At 34.9% G+C, this 22166-nt stretch overlaps 2 protein-coding genes across 3 annotated transcripts in view; both read right to left on the bottom strand.

Annotated features, from left to right (window-relative positions):
• Nucleotides 1-2752, bottom strand: part of LOC136809289 (ubiquitin recognition factor in ER-associated degradation protein 1-like) — a 73574-nt gene extending 70822 nt beyond the window's left edge. For both annotated transcript variants that reach the window (XM_067065805.1, XM_067065804.1), the window contains exon 1: nucleotides 2724-2752. The gene's annotated coding sequence lies outside the window, so the exon portion shown is untranslated. The remainder of the gene's footprint in view (nucleotides 1-2723) is intronic.
• A 17315-nt stretch (nucleotides 2753-20067) lies between these two features.
• Nucleotides 20068-21612, bottom strand: LOC136809504 (ATP-dependent DNA helicase Q1-like). The gene has a single exon (XM_067066042.1). It carries the CDS (start codon nucleotides 21610-21612, stop codon nucleotides 20068-20070), a length of 1545 nt encoding a protein of 514 aa, XP_066922143.1.
• Nucleotides 21613-22166: the final 554 nt, after the last annotated feature.

The raw sequence follows: 22166 nt of genomic DNA, 5'->3' as shown, positions 1-22166 counted from the left end.
ACACCTGAAATGACTGCTGAATGTTTAGATGAAGTTCCTCGAACAACGACACATTGAGTTCTATCATGGAGAAAGTCTGATATCCAGTTTAGAATGTCACCGTTTATACCGTAATGTTTCAATTTCAGTATGAGTTTCCTGTGCCCAACCTTGTCAAAGGCCTTGCTAAAATCAAGCAAGATGGAATCAATTTGTTCTTTGTCATTAATTGCTTTAGCAATGTCATGAACTGTTTGGATCAGTTGGGTTTCACAAGATCTATGTTTTCTGAATCCGTGCTGGCTATTGGAGAGTATCTTTGTTCGGTCAAAATGAGACATTACGTGACTATGTATGATGTGTTCCATGATTTTACAAGTTGTAGAAGTCAAACTAACGGGTCGATAGTTCTCAGGCTTTGAACGATTTTTGTTTCCACCTTTGTATAGCGGGGTGATATTAGCTTGTTTCCAATCATTTGGTACTTTTCCTTGGTGTAATGATGCTGTAAACAATAAGACGAGAAAGTCTGAAATCTCGTCAGCACATTCTTTAAGATCCTTGTTGATATTCCATCTGGTCCGCTCGCTTTATTTGGATCAAGGTCTTTTAAGAGTTTGGTGATGCCATTTTTGGTAAAGGTAATTTTTCCAATTGGAGGGCCTTGTGGGTCGTTAATTTCGGGTGATATTCCATCATCGGCAGAGAAAACACTAGAAAACTGTTTATTCAGTGTCTCTGCAATGCTAAGATCTTCTGTTTGAATTTGCCCGTTATTGTCTAACAGCGGACTGACTCCAACAATGTTTGTCTTTTTTGCTTTTATAAAGGAGAAGAATCTTTTAGTGTTCTTTTTATCGCTGAGTACTTTGTCTCGGATGTAATTGTTATAGGCGTTGTCGCATGTCTTTCTAGCTTCCTTTTCTGCAAGAATGTATTTGTCATAGTCCTTATCAAGTTTTGTACGTTTGTATACTCGGTAACGTCTTTTTTTCTTTCGGGTAGCACGTTTACAATCTCTATTGAACCAAGGTTGGGTGTATCTTGAAGATGTCATTTTTGTTGGAACATGTGCATCTTGAGCTGTCTGAAGAATGTCTTTGAATTGAAACCATAAAGTGTTTATTGATGTTGCGGTTGATTCAATTTCAATAAGTCTGTTTATCTTATTCTGTACTTGGTCTTTTAAAGCTGTTAAGTTTGCCCTCTTCCAAATATATATTTTGCGTTGAATAGGTTTAATTTTGGTAGGGTGACATAAAATATCTGATATAACTGCTGTATCGTGATCTCCAAAGCCGGGTAGCGGTTCACAACGTTCTATCAAACCTGGACGGTTGGTTAGGAAGAGATCAAGTACTGATTTTTTACGTGTGGTAAAGTTTACGTGTTGGGTAAGGTTTAACGTATCAAAGAGATTTAAAAAATTTTCATTTGTCTCTTTTGAGTAGTGATTTGTAGCGATTTCTTTTGAATCCCAGTTGATGTCTGGCAAATTAAAGTCTCCACCAATCCATACTGGTATGTTTTTGTGTTTAGAGATTATTTGCTCCAAACTGTTTATAAGTTGTTGATCTTGTTCTTTTGTGCTTTGCGTTGATCTATAACATGCTGTCAGTAATATCGGCTTTTCAAATGTTTTTACTTTAATGGAAATGATTTCACCTGATTTTTGTTTAATTTCTTCAACCAACAAGCTGACTTGTAGATAATAATAACACCTCCTTTCCGTCTGCTCTATCTTGCCTTGAGGCTGTGTAGTGCTCTGGTAGAAATTCTGAATTGAAGATGTTACATGATAAGTGCGATTCGGATCCTAGCATGATATCAATGTCATTTTCCAATAAAGTATTCTGCAAAAGTTTACCTTTATTATAGATGCTTTGAAAGTTACAAATGCAAATGCGGAGTCTTTTTGATTTGGATTTTTTCGGAGGTACATCAAATGAACGATTGTTTTCCGAGTTGAATGTTTCGTCTGATGATATTGAAGATATCGAGGTGTCAAAAACACTGGGTGTAACGTCTTTAAGTACACATAGAGAGCATGTCCATTCAAGGGTTTCATCGTCAACATAGCAGTCAAAAACCTGGTCCCCCATTGATACACATTCACAGTGGTACCATTGATTACAAATATCGCATGCAATTGCTTTCTGAGAATTCCTTTACAGCTTTTGAACATTGGCCACAAGGAAATTTTAATTTTGAAGTCGGTCCTGGGTTGATTTCGACTGTACCGCTTAGGAATAGAAGCAGTTGTTGTAGCAATCCATGTGGGTGTACGCAGTAATGATGTAATCGATTTTCCTGGTAAATAAGTGCAATTGACATCAAACAGATTTCATTATTCGACAGAAGTTTACAGCACAATAAGGAGTTGCCTTGGTTTATTGTTGTAATCTCAGAAGATTGGAGGTGCCAACAGAAAACAATAAGTGATGCTATGCGTAGTAGATTCATGATGTTAGAATATAGTTGTAAATAGTATTAGTCACTTAGCTGAATGGCTGCACTGTGGGATGAGTGCAGCCTGATGTTGAAGCGTCAGAGTTTATTCGATGAGGTGGTCTTCAGACTTAACATACAAACGAGCCAAGGCAGGATTGATCGTTGTTGATATCCACCAGTTGTAGCTTGCCAAACATTTGATTTTTGACTTTTTCTTCTGTACTTTTTCCTTTTAATTTTTATTTTCACTGAAAAATACTGGCCTCTCCCACGTGTTTCCACACAGGTTCAGCCTTATTCACTAATTCTTAATGGAGTGAATTTTTTTATGATAAATAGAAGTTAGAAAAAGTATGGTATTATAAGGCTGTTTTTCACCAAAAAGGCTGTTTTTACCAAAATCTTTGCAAATTCGGGAAGGGCAGTGTCCGATAACCGGACACTAAAAGGACATGAGAAATGGCCTGTCTGCTTATTATTTTATAGTAAAATGGAATGATACAACATTTTAAACATTTTTAATTACCTCTCTTCGTTTACTTGCTTCGTCAATCTTTTTCTGAATCTCTTCAACTGAATTACATTTTTTAGGCTTTCTATCAGAGGATAACTTTGGTCTAGATGTTTTTGTTTTGTTCACATTTTCCTCATCGTTTGCAGCACAGTCAAACCAGAAAACGTTATTTGACATTCTATAATTTGTATACCAATAATTGGCTTTCTTTTTTATATATATTGGTTATAGACCCTTTTGCTTATAAAGATGTAATGTTTAAAATAATTAAAAACTTCAGCAATAATACAAAAACACATTTCAAGGCATAACTATAACAAGTGTATACTAATTTTTTCTCATCACTATTTTGATGCTTGAGTCTTTAACTATCCTAACATGACATCCTGATTAGCAAAAGGTCTATATTATATACAGATATTCAGCTTGGTAAAATTTGTGTGTTTCCATTTCAAGAAATGACTCGGGAGTCATTGATGACACACAAGCAATCAACAAAAGAGACCAATAAAAGATCAAAGAGAAAAACTCTTGAATTTGCGAGCATGAAGAACAAGGAAATAGAATTATTATTTTATTTTGTTTAATCACAGACACTTATGAATCTGCCAAATAATCACCGTATTGATCGATGTTTTATTTTTTCCAATCAAAAAATAGTTGTTTGGGAGAACTTCGTCTTATGAATAACTAATAAACCCAGTAGAAATTTTTTTAATGAAAACTTAAGATTTGTCATTTACAACACAGCACCTAGGTACATGATAATTTATTCAGTTTGTACTGGATATTATTAACTGGTTGAAGTAAAAGCTGACGTTGCAATGACTTCTCATAACAAAGTGACGTCAGAATAAATCAAAGAAAATATTGGGTAAAAAAGAAACGAAAAAATCATGGAAAATGAGAGGACCCTGCCGACGCACCGGACTGTCCGGTGTATTTGTCCGGTGGCAAAAAGTATCCTTTCGCTACACCGGACGCAATAAGTCCGGTGTCAGTCCGGTGTTGCATACAGGGAATTTTGGACGCCGGACATTTATGAAACAAAAAATTAAGAAACACCGGACGCACCGGACTGGTCATGTCCGGTGTATTGATTGTCCGTTGGGAAAAAATATCCTTCTTCGACACCGGACACCTGACTTCCTTAAATCCGGTGTAGAAATTGTCCGGTGGTAAAAAAATTCTCATTTTACACCGGACTTTCGCGTGTCCGGTGTTCGTTAAGTCCGGTGCGTCGGCAGGGTCCTAAAATGAGTGGAAAATGCATTTTTTTGGCCAGAAACGCACAAAGAATGTTCACCAGTTAATAAACACAATAATATAACTGTTTTCTTGGTCAATACGTAAAATATTGACCTCCAAACCAGTTATTATTGTAAGATTAGTTTGCTATTCAATAGACACCATCAATCTAACTCTTGCATCATTGAATGCCGCTTTTGTTTGAGAAATACCCTCTTTTGCCCTAACTCTGCTGTATTTAACAATCCACTATCAGAAAAATGCACAGCTTAATAAATAAGGCTTCCAGAAAACTCAAACCACCGCGCTCTACCGTGATTCCCCGGGGAATCGGCAGGGTCGTGCTTATTTTTCATCTAAAAATAAAATGAAAACACAGAAAACTTACCAAAGCTGATGGCTGATATTGGGAAAAATATCTTACTTTTGTTGCAATCTTTTACTTTTTGAATAATTTGTTGAATTTGAAAATGCTGAATTAAATGTGCTGATCTGGTAGTCTTTAAAGTTCTGAGTTTCCTTCATGAAAAAAAAAAAGAACCAGGATGCGGACTGTGGCGGAAGCTCGGTGATTTTCACAAAATTTTAGCGCCATTTCGAAAAATCTCATGGTTCCCAACAGGTCCGCAACATGGAAGCGAGGCTAGTGAAATCGAAAGTGAAAGTTCTCGATCAAAGTCCTCTCACCTTTTTTTACCAAAGTCAAGTTAGCGACACATTCAGCGACACATTCAGCGACACTTTCGCTTTCAGCGACACTTTCAGCGACACATTCGAATTCTTTTGTATTTTTCATGCTGAAGGAGAGAATTCCTATTCTGGAAATTGGTATTCCTATCAAGCCTCATCTGTTAGCTACAAATTACACCAAAAATGAAGTTCTAAAAGCGTTTCCTCTTTTCAGAACACGTTTGGATAGATGTCGCGTTGGAAAACTCGGAATACTCATTTTGAGCATTATTGCCTGATTTGGGACCAAAACAATGGATTCCTATTCTGGAAACTTCTATTCCTATCAAGACCCATCTATTACCTACAAATTAAACCAAAAATGAAGTTCTAAAGGCGTTTCCTCTTTTCAGAACACGTTTGGATAGATGTCGCGTTGGAAAACTCGGAATACTCATTTTGAGCATTATTGCCTGATTTGGGACCAAAACAATGGATTCCTATTCTGGAAACTTCTATTCCTATCAAGACCCATCTATTACCTACAAATTAAACCAAAAATGAAGTTCTAAAAGCGTTTCCTCTTTTCAGAACACGTTTGGATAGATGTCGCGTTGGAAAACTCGGAATACTCATTTTGAGCATTATTGCCTGATTTGGGACCAAAACAATGGATTCCTATTCTGGAAACTTCTATTCCTATCAAGACCCATCTATTACCTACAAATTAAACCAAAAATGAAGTTCTAAAAGCGTTTCCTCTTTTCAGAACACGTTTGGATAGATGTCGCGTTGGAAAACTCGGAATACTCATTTTGAGCATTATTGCCTGATTTGGGACCAAAACAATGGATTCCTATTCTGGAAACTTCTATTCCTATCCAAGACCCATCTATTACCTACAAATTAAACCAAAAATGAAGTTCTAAAAGCGTTTCCTCTTTTCAGAACACGTTTGGATAGATGTCGCGTTGGAAAACTCGGAATACTCATTTTGAGCATTATTGCCTGATTTGCGACCAAAACAATGGATTCCTATTCTGGAAACTTCTATTCCTATCAAGACCCATCTATTACCTACAAATTAAATCAAAAATGAAGTTTTAAAAGCGTTTCCTCTTTTCATAACACGTTTGGATAGATGTCGCGTTGGAAAACTCGGAATACTCATTTTGAGCATTATTGCCTGATTTGGGACCAAAACAATGGATCCCTATTCTGGAAACTTCTATTCCTATCAAGACCCATCTATTACCTACAAATTAAACCAAAAATGAAGTTCTAAAAGCGTTTCCTCTTTTCAGAACACGTTTGGATAGATGTCACGCTGGAAAACTCGGGATACTCATCTTGGGCATTATGGCCTGATTTTGCACCAAAACAATGGATTCCTATCCTGGAAACTTCTATTCCTATCGAGTCTTATCTATTAGCTACAAATTACACCAAAAATGAAATCTCAAAAGCGTTCCATTTTTCGGAACACGTTCGAATAAATGTCTCATCGGAAAACTGGGGATACTCATTTTGAGCATTATGGCCTGATTTGGCACCAAAACAATAGATTTCTATCCTTGAAACTTGTATTTCTATCAAGCCCCATCTAATAGCTACAAATTACACCAAAAATAAAATCCCAAAAGCGTTCTCTCTTTTCAGAACACGTTCGAATAGATGTCTCATTGGAAAACTCGGGATACTCATCTTGGGCATTATTGCCTGATTTGGCATACTAAAACACTGGATTTCCATCCTGGAAACTTCTATTCCTATCAAGCCTCATATCTTAGCTACAAGTTACACCAAAAATGAAGTTCTAAAAGCGTTTCCTCTTTTCAGAACACGTTTGGATAGATCTCGCGTTGGAAAACTCGGAATACTCATTTTGAGCATTATTGCCTGATTTGCGACCAAAACAATGGATTCCTATTCTGGAAAGTTCTATTCCTATCAAGACCCATCTATTACCTACAAATTAAACCAAAAATGAAGTTCTAAAAGCGTTTCCTCTTTTCAGGACACGTTCGTATAGATATCTCATTGGAAAACTCGGAATACTCATTTTGGGTATTTGAGACCAAAACAATGGATTCCTATCCTGGAAACTTGTATTCCTACCGCGCTCCATCTAATAGCTACAATATACATCACTGAAGTAAAGTTTAAAAAAATGTTTCGTCATTTCAGAGCATGTTTGGATAGACTTCTCTTTAGAAAGATCGGTATGCTAATTTATAATATGCTAATATCCAACGTGAATCAGGAAAAATATCGAATGCCTTGTTGAAAACTTAAGTTTTATGGCAGAAAAAATTCAATATTTGCATGTTTTTAAAAGTTTTGAGAAATTGAATTTCGAAATTCTAATTCAAACATACAGAAAAATCGAAAATCCTAACATGGAATTCCGTCCTTAAGTGTTCAGACTAATAATTTGAGATAGTATAGGTCTTTATGACCGTCTCCGATGAGTCTTTCCGAGCAACTAAAATATAAATACAAAAGAGGACTGTAAAAAATAAAAGAGCGGGTCACGTGCTAATCACGTGACCCGTGACTACTTATAGTTATATAACTCATCTTTGTTCTTCACACTCCCCCAAAACAAAGGAAAGTGATTGTGTCTTCGTCACTTGTGAATTTAATTTGGCTTTTGTCCTTTTGGTCTCTTTGTTCTTCAAATTCTACCGGATAGAGTTTACTTACCGGTCTTTTCAAAGTTTGTAGTTTACCGTTGGTAATAACGTTTACTTCTGCAGCACGAATTTTAAAGTCTTTACTGCGAATAAGTTTCTTAACTCGACCGAGTCTCCATTGACTACGTTTCAATCGTTCATCTTTAATCAATACTACATCGCCTTTGTTTGCGTGTAAACTACTGTTCGACTTTTTACGTCTTTGATGTTCTCGTAGTTCAAGAAGGTATTCGTTTTGCCATAAAGTCCAAAAATGATCAACAAGTTCTCGAACCCGTGCTAACTGTTCGGAAGGTTCGAGATTTTCGGTTTCTGAATCTGGTAATTGCACTTCATTCACAATGTTTCTACCGTACAACAGTTTGTTGGGTGTTAGAATTTCATTAACCTCGTCCGAATAAAGGTAAGTTAAGGGTCGATTGTTCAATATACATTGTATCTCTTTCAATAGAGTAACTACGTCGTTAAAGTTCAATATCGCTTTACGTAACACTTTTCGTAAGCATCGTTTGACCATCTTTACGACTCTTTCAAAAAATCCACCTGTCCACGGTGAACTCTCAATATTGAATTTCCAAATAACACCTTTACTTGTCATGAAGTCTTGTACGTCTGACGAAATGAAGTTCGTACCATTGTCTGAAATAACAGTTTTCGGACATCCAAAAATGTTCGTGTAACGTTTGAGTATGTTTACGCACGCTGGACCAGAGCAGTCAGTAGCTAAGTCCAAATAAACTGCTCTGGAGCTGGCACAAGTGATGATCGCTATCCATGCTTTGTAAGTCGAGCCATCTGAATCGTAAATGTTTGTTACATGTACTGGACCGGCGTAATCTATTCCAACGTGTGAAAATGCGTTATCGTAAGATACTCGTTCTTTTGGCAGCGGACCTGCCTCTGGGTAATCGTAATTCTGTCCTTCATAATATCTACAAGTAGGACATTTACTCAAAATTCGTTTAATAAAGTTTCTCGGCTGCGTTATCCAATACTCTTGTCTGATGTGATTGAGGGTTTCTTTTACCCCTCGGTGCATAACGTCTTTGTGTGATTTCAAGACGACGAGTTCGGTAAATTTCGTTTTTGACAGTAAAATTGGATACTTTGAATCATACGGGAGTTCAGCATTGTCTATTCTCCCTCTACAACGAAACAAGCCATTATCATCAACAAATAAATTCAACTGTCTCTGTAAATTTGTAAAGTTCTTTTTGCTTTGTAAGGAGCTTTGTGCATCCTTCAACCATAACAGCTTGGCTTCCAACATTTCTTCTCCAGTGATACCACCATTGATGCCATTGATACCACCATTGATTGCCATTGATGCCATTGATACCATTGATACCACCATTGATTTTTGTTTTATTTGTATTATTTACTTTTTGTTTCTTGTTTCTTGCTTTTGTTCTTAGTTTCCTTATATATCTAAGGACCCAAGCGGTCACGCGGACCAACTTGGACAGAGAGGAGAACCTCTCTGTTTGGATTAAAGCACCGATGGTACTCGTTGAAACTAAATCTTCTTTTTCTTGAATTTGTGTAACTAATAACTTTTCAGTAACAGGGTGCCTAGGAGAACTGAGACAGGTAGAGTTAGTCTCAGCCTCGGGCTTTAAATCAGCAAATAAATCATCAGGTGGCCCGTCAGGAGGACAGCTCCCGGGCTTATAATCAGAAAACTTGTCACCACACCTGAGATTAGGCCAGTATTCTTCATTCAGCTTAAGAAAATCTGGGCCGTGAAACCAAAGTTCAGAGTTAATCAAAGTTGAGGGGCTATAACCGCGAGTCCCTATATCTGCTGGATTAAGTTTAGATGGCACCAATTTCAAACTGTCAATATCAATACTGTTTCTAATACTTTCAACCCGTTCTTGTATATATTTGTCATAATCTACACTTTCGTTTTGAGCCCACGAATAAGCAGATGTAGAATCGACCCAATAAATAGTTTTTTGAACGTCGTACACCTTTTTCAAATTATTCTCCACAATAGGGCTTAATTCTGACAGAAGCAATAACCCGTTTAATTCACCTCGAGGGACGCTATTCTTTTTCGACTTTTTCACTTGAGAAGATATGATGCGGTGTCGACTTAAAATAATAGCAGTTTTGACCTCCCCGGATTTAAGCTTAAACCGGCCATAAATTGTAGCAGCAATCATATTTTCGGAGGCGTCACTGAAGCTGTGGATCTGTACATTCGTAATAGGGTCGTTGGGGTCGTCGAAGCAATAATTTCGATCAATTTCAATGGAGTCTATCTCCTTAAATTCATTCAAAATGGACTTCCACTCTTTCATGAGGTCAGGGGGTAACAGTTCATCCCACTTACATTTTGCATTACAAACTTTCTGATGCAAAATTCTCATTTTGACTGTGATTGGGCTTATCAGTCCCAAGGGATCATAAATAGAAGCAATCGAAGCTAAAAGCGACCTTCGAGTTGCATTTTGTGTAAACTTTGATCTCATTTCAGCAAAGTTAAAAATAATCTTGTCGGAATTTTTATCCCATTTAATCCCTAAAATTTTCTCTTCCCCGTTATATCGTTTGTCGTCAGGGAAACGTTCAAAAATCTTTCTCTCAAGTTCATCACTGTTTGAACGAAATTTTCTTAAATTAAATCCTCCCTTCTCAAGACACTCCTTCGCGGTGAGGTAAAGAGATTCAGCTTGTTTGATTGTTTTTGCACCACTATTGAGATCATCAACATGAAGAGCTCCTTTCAAAGTTTCTTTCAAATCATCCTCACAATGGGTTTCGATGTGTTTTTGAAGTGTCGCTTGCAATAAAAAGGGCGAGGAATTCAAACCAAAAATAACACGTGTAAATCGTAATTCAATAAGTTCATTGTTCTCAAAGTTTTCGAAGTCAAAATTTTTGGTGTCTTTGAACCAAAGAAATCTCACAAAGTTTTTATCTTCTTCAAACAATGCGATTTGCCAAAATGCTTTTTCAAGATCACCGGAAATAACGAAATTATGTGCTCTCAATTTAATCAAAACGTCCAACAGAGGAGCGGTTATTGTTGGACCAGTATACAAAACATCATTTAAAGAGGGTCCGCCCACTCGACTTTTGCAACTAGCGTCGAAAACAATACGAAGGGGTGTTGTTTGTTTATCAGTTCTTATAACCCCACGATGACTTAAATAATGGGAGGTGCCAATAGAATATTTCTCACATTCTTCAATAACTTTCAAGTTTCTTTGTTCATTTATAATTTGCTCATAATCTGCAAAAAGTTGTTTATCTTTCGAAAACTGTTCATGCAGGTGTTGTAAACGTTTTTTAGCGGTTCTGTAATTATCTCCCAAAGGTTCAGAATTTTCTTTGAAAGGAAGTGAAACATGATATCTTCCTTCCTCGAAAACAGTCGATTTTTCAAAATCTTGTAAAACAGTTATATCCTCCTCTGTTAAAGTTTTTCTCCAATCAGTATCATAAGCTTTATTTAGATCTGTAAGTTTATCCTCAGTTCGATCTGTTTGCACTGCACGCATAAAATGAGTACTAACAACGTTTGCGGTGGAGCTTTTAATCTTTCCCCCTCCTTCAACTGGACCGCTCAAAACATAACCAAGTTCTGACGATATAGCAGTAGGGCCATTTGGACTACGTATCTGTTTCTGACCAATAAAGTTCCAATAATCTGCTGAGCCGATCAACACGTCTATCTGTAACGGTAGATTGTCGGTATTCTGGTCTGCTAATTTCAAATCTTGTAAATGTTTGTATTTACTTTGGGCTAAATTGATAACTTGATCCTCTAACGGTAAACAGATGTCTGATACGAGAGCACGTACGTAAATATTCAAAGTTCCTTTCTGGTTTTTAACAGCTAAATCAACTTCATCAAGTTCAAGATTTTCCGTTTTGTTTCCGAATGACATAATGTTAACCGATTTCTTGCCCACTGTACGTAACTTTAATCGTTCTCTGGCTTCCTTGCTAATGTAACTTTGTTGACTGCCGGTGTCGAACATAAGTCTCAAATTCTCTGATTTCTTTTCATCCGTTGAGCAACCTCGATTCCATGGCGAACAGTCAGCGGCCGCGCGGGAAAATATAGTTGCTAGTCTAGATGAGAGGCAAATAGGAAGCTGACTGTTACGCCCTGGTACAGACTTGTTGAAAATGCATGAAATCAGAACATTTTTTTTGAGCGGGTTTTAGATGAGGTGAAGCAAGGCAAGCAGTCTGTCAGTCTGTACAGCGGTTTCACGTTTGTTCCTTGTTGTCGTCTGTCTGTCTGGTTGTCCCAGACTTTTTACATATATAATAACATTTTTGTCAAGTTTGATGGAAATGATGTCGCCAGGTTCAAGGAAAATGACGTCAACAGCAGGTAAAAATCTTCACAGCACTGCCACATGAAATGTTTGCATGTAGTTCTTTTCAATTTTTTTTCCATCATGTCTCCCATAGGCCCATCCCCTTTTTTAGTATATAACAAAAATAGTTGTTTTTAGTCTTTGAGAAGCTATAAAAGGAGCAAATCTTCAGTTCAGTTGTGATTCAGCCTTCCAGTTACCAGTGTCCATAAGAAGTGTATCAAGTCAAAGCAGCATCTCATGAATGTAAAAATTAAATGTACAAATTTTGAATTATTATAATGGCATGGCATCTGTGGCGGTGGAGAAGACTCCAACGAAAAAGTATGCTCGAAGTGTTGATTCATCGAAGCTCAACTGTTGCAGGCTATGTGGCGAAGAAAAAACAAGGTATCAGAAAGTATTGTCAAATGTTGGAACAAAAAAGAATCTTGTTTCAAAAATTGAACAGTGTTGTGGCATCCTCATAAAATGTGATGATGAGTTGCCAAGCACGATTTGTACAGCTTGTGAAGCCTTTGTCGAAAAAGTGATTCAGTTCAAAACCAAATGCCAAAGAGTGAATGACGAAATGAATTTAACAACAACAACTAAGAGGTGCCTCAAAGTAACTGATGTTGTGTTGTCACCTTCCAGACGACCAGTTCCAAATAAAAAACTTAAGTTTGAGGCTAAAACAAACATTGATATTGATAGTGAAGATGCTTTTGCTGCAAAGCTGATAGAACTTGATTCAATCGACCCTTGCAAAATTGCTTCATTAATTTTCCTGTCATGTACAAACATTTTTTCACAAATCAAGCGTTTGATTATACAATCCATCCAAAAAAAAGTCAACCATTTATGTAAGCGTTCAGGTGACGGATCATTTCTCTACAACAAAGATTATGATTCAATGGCTGCCACACAATTACAATCTATTTTTGAAGAGCTTGTAAAAAATTTTCCATTCCTTGTCCAGATCCTAGAAGCTATGTCATCCAAAAAATGCCTTACAACAGATGATATGAAACCGAAATTTGCTTTCATCTACAGCATTCTATTGAGTTCAAGATGGCATGAGCTGAGCTACTTAAAACGTATCACCACTGTCTTGTTGATTGAAGGAGGTTGTAGTAAAAAAGTAAGCTTGATTTTAAATTATTTTCATTTTTCTTGTCTTCTAGTGCGTAGTACAGTACTGTCAAAGGATTTAAAGGAGAAAACATTTATGACAGTTTGCTGGTTTGCTTGAGGTCACTGTGTACTGTACTAAAGAATTCTCATGGTTGCCGTATATGATCCCTAACTCTGTCACCCCTATTTTTGAAAGGTTGTTCTTTTTTAGTGAGCTTTTTATTAGGTTTTAGTAGGTGGAAAGATAGAAGGTCAAAATTGTAAATTTAACTGTCAAAGGGATTCAGTTGATACAAGTTGCCAAAAAAGGGGTGACAGAGATAGGGTCATGTACGATATGATTTTAATTTCTGAAATTTTAATGAGTGAAACGAGGATGTACCTAATTAATGCAAGAATAAATTAATTTAGAAGTTATTAATGCGAATGACAGCCAAAATCTTTTATGTTTTGCAGTATTAATTAATGATGATTTAAAAAGAATTCTTTTCATTCAATAAAAACTTCACCATAGGTTAGGCTCTCAAAAGGTGCTTGAAAAAAATAGATTCAAAGGAGAATATATATAGCCAATACAGGCCTTTCACTTTGACAAAATAAAGCTTTTTTATTTTCGCTTGGAAAATCACCAAAATTAGATAAGGCTGATAAAAAAAGTAGTATTGTTTCCGGAAATCGGCCGGATGAACTCTTTCTTCATACTGTACATCAACTGGAATTTTTTTTTTTGGTAGCCTACTGTATAATCCTATTAGAACAAAGATATAAAAATAAAACAAGCTTCAAGAGATTATTCAGATAATTTTCTAAAGAAACTGCAGAGTTTTCAATTAGCAACAAAAAATAATATATAACTTCATTTTACAAAAAAAATATGTTCCAGTCTTAGCATTTTATCTAGATAAAAATCCTTTTTCTTTCAGTTTCTTTACAAAAAAATTATATAAATTTCAAACAATTTATTTACAAAATTTAATTTTTAAGTCCATCTTATATGTAAGTTCTAGAGTCTAGGGGGAGGGGTAAATCTTCAGCTCTTAGCATAGTTCTTTCAATCATTGTTTATAACAGTTTGGTAATTTATTAAGATAGATTCCCAATTTAGTCCTAAATTGAATTATTTTCAGTTGCAGCAAAGGCTTACCAAATTGGGAGTTTGTCTATCATATTCAACTAGAGATGTTTTATTAAATGCACTTGGTCAACATTTCATGGATGGAGCTGTAGAGATTTTAAAGAAAAATGCAACACTACGTGGCACTGGTGACAATTGGGACATGAAAATAAAAATGGATCATATGCGTAAAGCTGTTCAAAATAAAGATTTGCACCTATTTGCCTCAAACTTGATTAAAAACCGTGTTGATTTTAAACACCTTCCAAATGATAGGCCAATCGGGAAAATCAGTGAATTAAACATGTCCAAACTTGTTCCAAACATAAATGAATGGAAATCCTATGTTTCTTCCTGTAAAGTATTGATTTCTCGTATTTTGATTGAATTTTTTCCTGAATTCAAAATCTTTTCATCTGTCTATCCTGACCATATTCCTCATCAATATTATGATGCTATGAAAGAGAAGTCCACAACAGCCACACTGCCAATAATTGATGCAGACGAGGCAAAATACCAGGACTGTGTCAAGATTTTGCGAACATACGAGAAATGGATTTGGGAACTGTATGACAAAGCTGGGCTCGCCCCACCAGATGTTCCAGATATTGATATCAATGACGTTCCTGATAGAAATCAAGCTGATCCTGGTCAACCTATGGCACAAATTGTCTTCACCAATGATGACCCAATGAAAAACAACAAAATCGTCTTTGCTGGTGATCAACTGACTCGGGTTCGTTTTTCTGGAGCAAAAGACCTCCTCCAAGGTAGTCACACACCCACTGATCGACTGGAGCATTGTTCACCATTCAAACCAGCAATGTGGCATACTAAAGCCTCTTTGTTACAGTACTGTTACAATTTACTTTATATGTCAGAGTCTGTGAATGAAAAGGGAACTTTAAAGTTTTTTCGTGAAAAACTAAATCGCAAGAATGTCACACCAAAGAAAGTTGTTGATAATTATCAAGGTAGCGAAGAGTTTTTCCTTAGCGTTGGTAAAGGGTACATTGTGGTGGCTGCCCTAAAATTATTTGGAATGTCAAGCTTAGATGATAAGCCAGCAGATTTGCCAGATGAGAAAGCACCAGAAAATGTGAAAAAAGAGTACCTTGACAACTATTTGGAACGTTTCGTGAGGAGTTATGTCACTCAGAGTGATTACAATAATGACACAGCCGATGATCTGAAACAAAATTATGCGTTAATGACAATCTTTTTGACAATGTTATTGTTACAGTTGAAGGACACAGCTGCTGAAGCTGATGGTGATCGAAACCTCATCAACCAAAAGATTTTGCTTGTTGTTTTCAAAGCGTTAAATAATCGCAGTAAGTATGCAATAGAAATGTTTGTGTCAATTGCACAAATTGAATGTACTTTAACACCAAGGCTGTCGGAGGAGTTCAAGTGGGGTTTTTTTCTAAATTGGCGTGGCGGAAAAGGAAACAACATTGAGGATGATCTTGCACAGGAAATTTGCAACCGTCTAAGCAAAAAGATCGTGAAGAGAATGGGTGCAAACAAAAGCATGAAAACGATTGCCAAAGTCTGCAAAGCTACCAATGGTATCAAGGATATCGTTGAAAGCTTTGATCAGGCAGTTTCAGTTGAGCATGGTTCATCACACCACACTACCAGGGATTCTTTTGATGATGAGAAAGAAATTATTGCAGATATATTAAATTTTGGACCTTTTCAGTATGATGGACCAAGAGCATTTGAATGTTTTCCAGATATCAAGAGAATACCTCAGAGATATTTAAACTATGTAGACTTTGCCAAATGGATTGAAGACAAAAAACGAGAATGGTCTGTTCCAGATATGTTAAATTTTGAATAGAAAGTATATTTGATGTACAGTACATAAAGGAATTATTCTGAGCTATTACAGGATTTTCTTGGCTTACACTTCGTACTAATTCTATGTTTAAAAGAACTACATGCAAACAAAAATTTGATCAATACAGCCTTTTTTAAATTATGTTTTTTTTTGTTGAGGGGGGAATATCATACTTATTTTTAAATTAAATCACACGATCACTGAAGCGGTACTTACTCTGCTAACGGATAGGCCCCGTGTCGGTAATGGTATCTCTCTAGTTCTTGCCTACACTCTTTTTATGGCTCAAAATGGCCAAAAATTAAGAACAATACAAGAACAGTTCTGAGGCTCAAAATTTTTTCTTTTTTAAAGATGTTTTTACCAAATATTTCAGTGACTAAGACTAAGCTAATATAGTATCTTTTGAAACTTTTATTACCTTGTAGGACCCTTGCTAGAAAATTTCTTGCTCAAAAAATATTTTTCTCACCAAAAGTAAGAAGAGAATAAAGAACAATTTGAGGCTAAAAGCGCAAAAAAATAAGAACAGTTTGAGCCTCAACTTAAATTTACTGGTTCTTATAAAAAAGAGTGTATATATTTATCTTTAATCTACTTCTCCTTTACAGACTTTATCTTAAAAAAGAAAACTAAAGTATTTACTTAGAGATTTTATAATAAAACTGTATATATTATACAATAAATTTCTGGTGATAAAAGAGAGTAAAAATATTATCTCTAAAAGAGGATACAGGATACATTTATTTTCAAAATCTTTATTTTGTGGTTGATGATCACTAATCCTTTAATTTTTATACCACAGTCTGGGAAATATTTTTCTTTTTTAAATCTTCTACTTTAATCGGAGAAATTTTAGCGAGAGAAATTTTAGGTTTTTAGTGCCATTTTCGCTACAATTTATCTCGCTAAAACATGTCAAATCGACAAATCGTTAAAATTAATCCACGCTAAATTTTTATTTCATGCTTTTTGCCGAAAACCCCTAGGAAAATTGAAGAAATTAGGTTAAAACTAGGCAAATTCGCTAAAATAAATCCAAAAAAAATCAAGATTTTTGTGATTCGCTAATTAGCGCTAAAATTTCTCCAATTAAAGTAGCCTTTTCCAATGTCTTAACTGTTTTTATGAAATCTTTTTTTACGAAAATTTATTAACACTTTTGAAATTTTGCTTTCATGTTTTTGTGGAATTCTTTGTCAATTTTTTTTTTGTAATTATATGTAACATGATGCTAAAAAATAAAAAGTCTGCTTTATACACAAATACTTTTAAAACCCATCTAGATATTTTTAATTCCCTTTTTATTGACTAGAAAACATTTTTGAAAAGGAAAAATAAAATTTGAATTTATTCTGTCTGTTAACTTTAAATTACATGCCTGTTGTCATGTACAAGGTTCTCGATCCTGACAGGCGTTACGTGGAAATCCACAAACAAAATGTACATGATCTTTACATTTTCCTTTTGTTTATTATAAGAAAAGAAAAATGTAACAAAACAAAAAGTCTTGCTTAAGCTGATGATAATTAAATTATCAGCTTAAGCAAGACTTTGTTGTATTTCAAAACTATTTCTCAACAATTTCAAGTGAATTATATTATGGGAAGTATATAAGTGAACAAAAGATGGCTTTAAAAAAAGTTATATCATACTTTATTGCATCAAAATCTTATCCAAACCAAAAATTGCATTTAGCGGCATTTAAATTTTGCGCCCAAAGCCGGTTTGTGAATTTTGCTGTATTTTCATTTCGCATATCCAAGAGAAAAAGTGTATTTTACTGTGTTTTAATGTATTTTTCGGATAAATTAGTCAAATTTTGTGTTTTTTGCTAAAAATTGCATTTCGCAGTCGAGCCAGGGTTTCAAATACATTTTTTGCTGCATTTTAATTTCAAGGTTTTTAACTCTACTTGGAAACTGCAAAATTTTCATGCAAAAAAGTAATTCCCTCTTAATCTGCAGTGAATCATCAATGGTGAATTGTTATTATTTAAACTATTTTCTTTCTTATTTTTACAGGACTTTCACCCTAGCTTGTGGTCAAGTTTACTGGGTTCAATTCCCAGCTAGGGTAATAAAATCAACTGAAAGAAGTCAAAAGCATGTGACACAACTGAAATCAAGAGAATGGCATTTTAGAATAAACTTATGTTAATCAGCTAAAATAATTCAAATTTAGCTGAAATAATAATTACGCATTAATTACCTTAAGGGAACAAATTTTGGCGGGTACTTAATTTGGCGGATGACCGAAAAAAATTTTAGAGGGATTTTATTAGCAGTGGACAAAACAATGATTAATTTGGTGGAAAATTTAATAAAAATTTGCGGATGTGCCGAAAAAAAAATAATTTTAAGAAATTTTTATTAGCAATTTGAAACAAAGAAAATTTGAGAAATGTAATGTTATTGCTAACAAATGTTGACATTTTAACATTAATAATTTGCAAAAACCTTACCGTAATAAACTTAACATCTTAAGTGTTTAATTTTGTGTATGGCCAGAAAAATTAAATTTTGCGGATTTTGTAATATTCTGCATTTATTTATATCCAATTTTATCCAATATTCATCCAACCGTTTTGCCTGAACCTAACCAGACTAATAATGAATCTAAGAATTTCTAAGAAACTATCAATCATATCCTTAATTCAATGCATACAGGTACTGTGTCAAACGATATATACAAATGAATAATTTAATTGCAGGGATTAATTTTCGCAAATTGGAAAATCTAAAATTTCATGGGGTAACAAAAAAATAAAAAGCAAAAATTGATACATTGCACTGTTTTTGTTGGAGCTTTCTTATCTCAACCCCTTATTTAAGCAATAAATGCTCAAAAAAGGAGAAACGATTAGAATTACCATTTTAAACAGACAAGCAACAATAATAAACCACAACACACAACCATATCAAACAAGCTATACCAAGCAAAAATATAAAAAGAAAAATGCACAACCATACCAAACCAAAAAGTGAACGGCATGAAATGATTCGTTAAATTCGTTAAATAAAAAATATTGTATGCAGTGTACGCCAATTTCTTTTCATGTTTGTGACGTAGTCATTTAGAAAAATAAAAAATAAAAAGATGTACAGTAAAATATTTTGAGTTTTATGATGTTTAAAAAAAAAAAATTACAAACATTCTGAGATTCTAGCTCAACTGAAGTTGAGAACAACTGTCTGGATATACCAAAACTTTAGGGCTAATTTTGCCTGATAAAATACTTTGTAATAAATTGATTTTTTTTTGTGTTTTTGGGAATTTAACCAAAAATTTGTTTAGAATATTTCCTTTAAAAAAGGTAATCCAATCCAAAAAAAAATTCTGAAATGTAAATCTGATTCAAAACTACACACTAAGCAACAACAAAAAATAGGCAAAAAGCCAAAAATAGTACTGGTAGGTATGTATTTATCGAAGTCAACAGTTAGCTCATTGCTATTATTGCTGACTAGGCGAGACCAATTTAATTTATTGTTCTACGGGCCCGATCGACCCTGCTTTTGCCAGAAAGAAAAAAAAATAATATAGGCATTTTAATTCTAAAATACCACTTATGTTAATTTTTGAAAAAAGAAAGTATATATTATCTAACTTCTGAACAAATGTTTATAACTCCAATTTATAAATCAATTAACCCAATTAATCAACGTCTTAGACATTTAGACTTAAATTTTTCGGTAATCAAAATTAAGGTTAAAAACAGGGAGAAACTTTTCTTTAGATTTTCTCTGACCCTTGAATTTAGAATTATTATTGTTATTATCCCTATGGACCGACCCATATTGTTTTACCATCTGCCCATAGAACAATAAATTAAATTAGTCTCACCCTATAGCTCAATCTTACATTTTACCTTAAGGTTATACTGGTCTTAATACTTATACTTAAAATATCAACAACATATCAGAAAAGCAGAATTTGGGGAACTCTTACTGAAAAAAAAATACAAAATTATCATGTTGCTATTGGAGCATATTTGTCAATAATTGAAAAGAGTTCTTTTCTGCAGTCGCTATGAAAAACATCAAAATTGTATAGTAGACTCATTTCATCTACAATATCTGCTACACTTTCAGCTATCCTTTCAGATTTACTTGCAACTCCTGGTTCCTCTGGTAATGGAATGTCAAAATAAAAGTCATTTTGATCTTGTCTTCATACTTTTTTAAACAATCATCCAGTTCTTGTTTCAAAATGTCCATCATTGACTGACCCAGCTGCCTTTTTCTATTTTCCAATATGGAAAAATATGGAAAAGAATTATTTTCATCGCAATTCGAACAACATCTTTTTTGCTTAGGGCATTGAAAATCAAAATAATTTGTCAATTCCTTTCTCAAGCATCCCTTTGCCAAACAATAATCTCGCATTGATTTTTGAGTATGCGTATTTGGAGCAATATCATTATTATTATAAAATAGTGTTGCCCAAGAGTCACATTTTGTCCGTCCAGCTCTCCCAATCTCTTGTGTGTATGCTTCCATTGACGATGGAGGTCCAATATGCATAACATGAGCTATATTAGGAGCATCTACACCCATCCCTAATGCAGTGGTGGCAAATAGAAACCTAATTCTAGAATGTTGCTGTTTAATTTCTTCTAAGATGAAGACTTTCTCTGCTGGAGGTGATGGTGAATGAAACTGGTTGAAGAGTCTGGCTTTACATGATATTTCTTTACCTACATACTGTTTTTCAGTCAAAATTCTATCAAAAAGCTTATATGCTTTTCCACAGAAATCAAGCCTCATATAAATTATTGTCATTGGAAAATTTTCCTTCAGATGCAACAAATTTTTGGCTATCGGTTCTAAAATTTCGGTGACACCATCAAAGCCATACAATGATGGTTTTCTTTCCACTATCGATAAAAATATGTTTGGGCGGTTAGGACTAACACAGACAACTTTTAAATTTTTCATACATAAAGTTTGAGCAAAAGTTTTTGTTTGTTTTTTTGTAGCAGTTGCAGTTACAGCAATGAACTTTAATTCAGGAATCAATGATCTGAGGACTGCCAACTCACTGAAATCTGTACGAAACTCTTTTCCCCAAATTTCAACGCAATGAGCTTCATCAATGGCACAAGCAACAACACGTTCTTTGAATATGTCAGATTTTAAGAGCTGTCTTCCTTCAGCACTTAGAAAGGCTTCTGGATGACCAAACAAAATATCAAGTTCTCCAGATTTCACAATGTCTGATAAGTGTAATAAACCCTGACCCTTAGATTCAGTCTTTCCATTTTCAGTCTTTGGAAACAATGATAGTGAAACATCATCTGGTTTGTCTATCAATGAGTTTGGAAGCATCTCTGCCCTGATACCTTTCTCAGAAAGTAAAGAGACTTGATCACGAATAATTGATGAAAGAGGGCAAACAACAAGCACAATATTGGACTGATTAGGTTGCTTTTGAGGCAAAATCCAAGGTAGCAAGTGAAAGATGAGTGATTTACCATAACCTGTTGGAAGAACAGCAATAACATCATGACCCCCGAGTATGTACTCAAAACACTGTATCTGCTTGGCTTTGAAACAAAAGTTGGCAAATGATGAACATTCAGCTTGGGATGAAAGCACTGAACCAAGCTTTTTGAAAACAGCAGTTGATTTCTCCATTCCTCTCACTTCCTTGATCTACTGAAATCAACTCTAATATATAACTTTGAAACCCTTCCTTCTTTTATAGTCTTTTATAAAACTATACAGACCTGTCTGCTGCCTGTGCTGTCTGCCTGTGTAGAATAAAATATTTCTCCTAAATATAAATGTCAGACAGACAGATGCATATGTATGTTTCTTTCTGTACAAAAACGTCATGAACAACAACAAGTTATAGTTCTAAAAGTAGAAGATGAAAGAGTCCTATTTTCTTTTTTTTTCACTGACGCCAGATATTTACCATCTGAAAAAGCAAAACACACCATCCATGTCAGCGGCACTTTTTACAAACCCAGAAAACGGATCTGCTGAACTTCTTACTGCTAAATCGAAAGTTGTTTTGGCTTATGGATATTTAACGGCTATTTTTCATCTATCAACTCGACATATTTCCCGCCAAAAATGGCGTGATCTGATTGGACGTTGAAGAGGCCCAAACCAGGGCCTAAGCGTCCTATCTAATATCAGAAAGCTTATCGCCCTGGGTACGAGGTTGGTATTTCACCAAAACA

This window comes from Clytia hemisphaerica, unplaced genomic scaffold, assembly GCF_902728285.1.
Source record: "Clytia hemisphaerica strain Z4C2 unplaced genomic scaffold, Clytia hemisphaerica genome assembly, whole genome shotgun sequence".
Lineage (NCBI taxonomy): Eukaryota > Metazoa > Cnidaria > Hydrozoa > Leptothecata > Clytiidae > Clytia > Clytia hemisphaerica.
The sequence above is the reverse complement of the archived record's forward strand: the minus strand, read 5'-3'. Positions and strand labels throughout refer to the sequence as shown.

Excerpts from the sequence above, each read along its gene's own strand:
- LOC136809504 (XM_067066042.1), bottom strand. The coding sequence starts at position 21,612 with ATGGAGAAATCAACTGCTGTTTTCAAAAAGCTTGGTTCAGTGCTTTCA.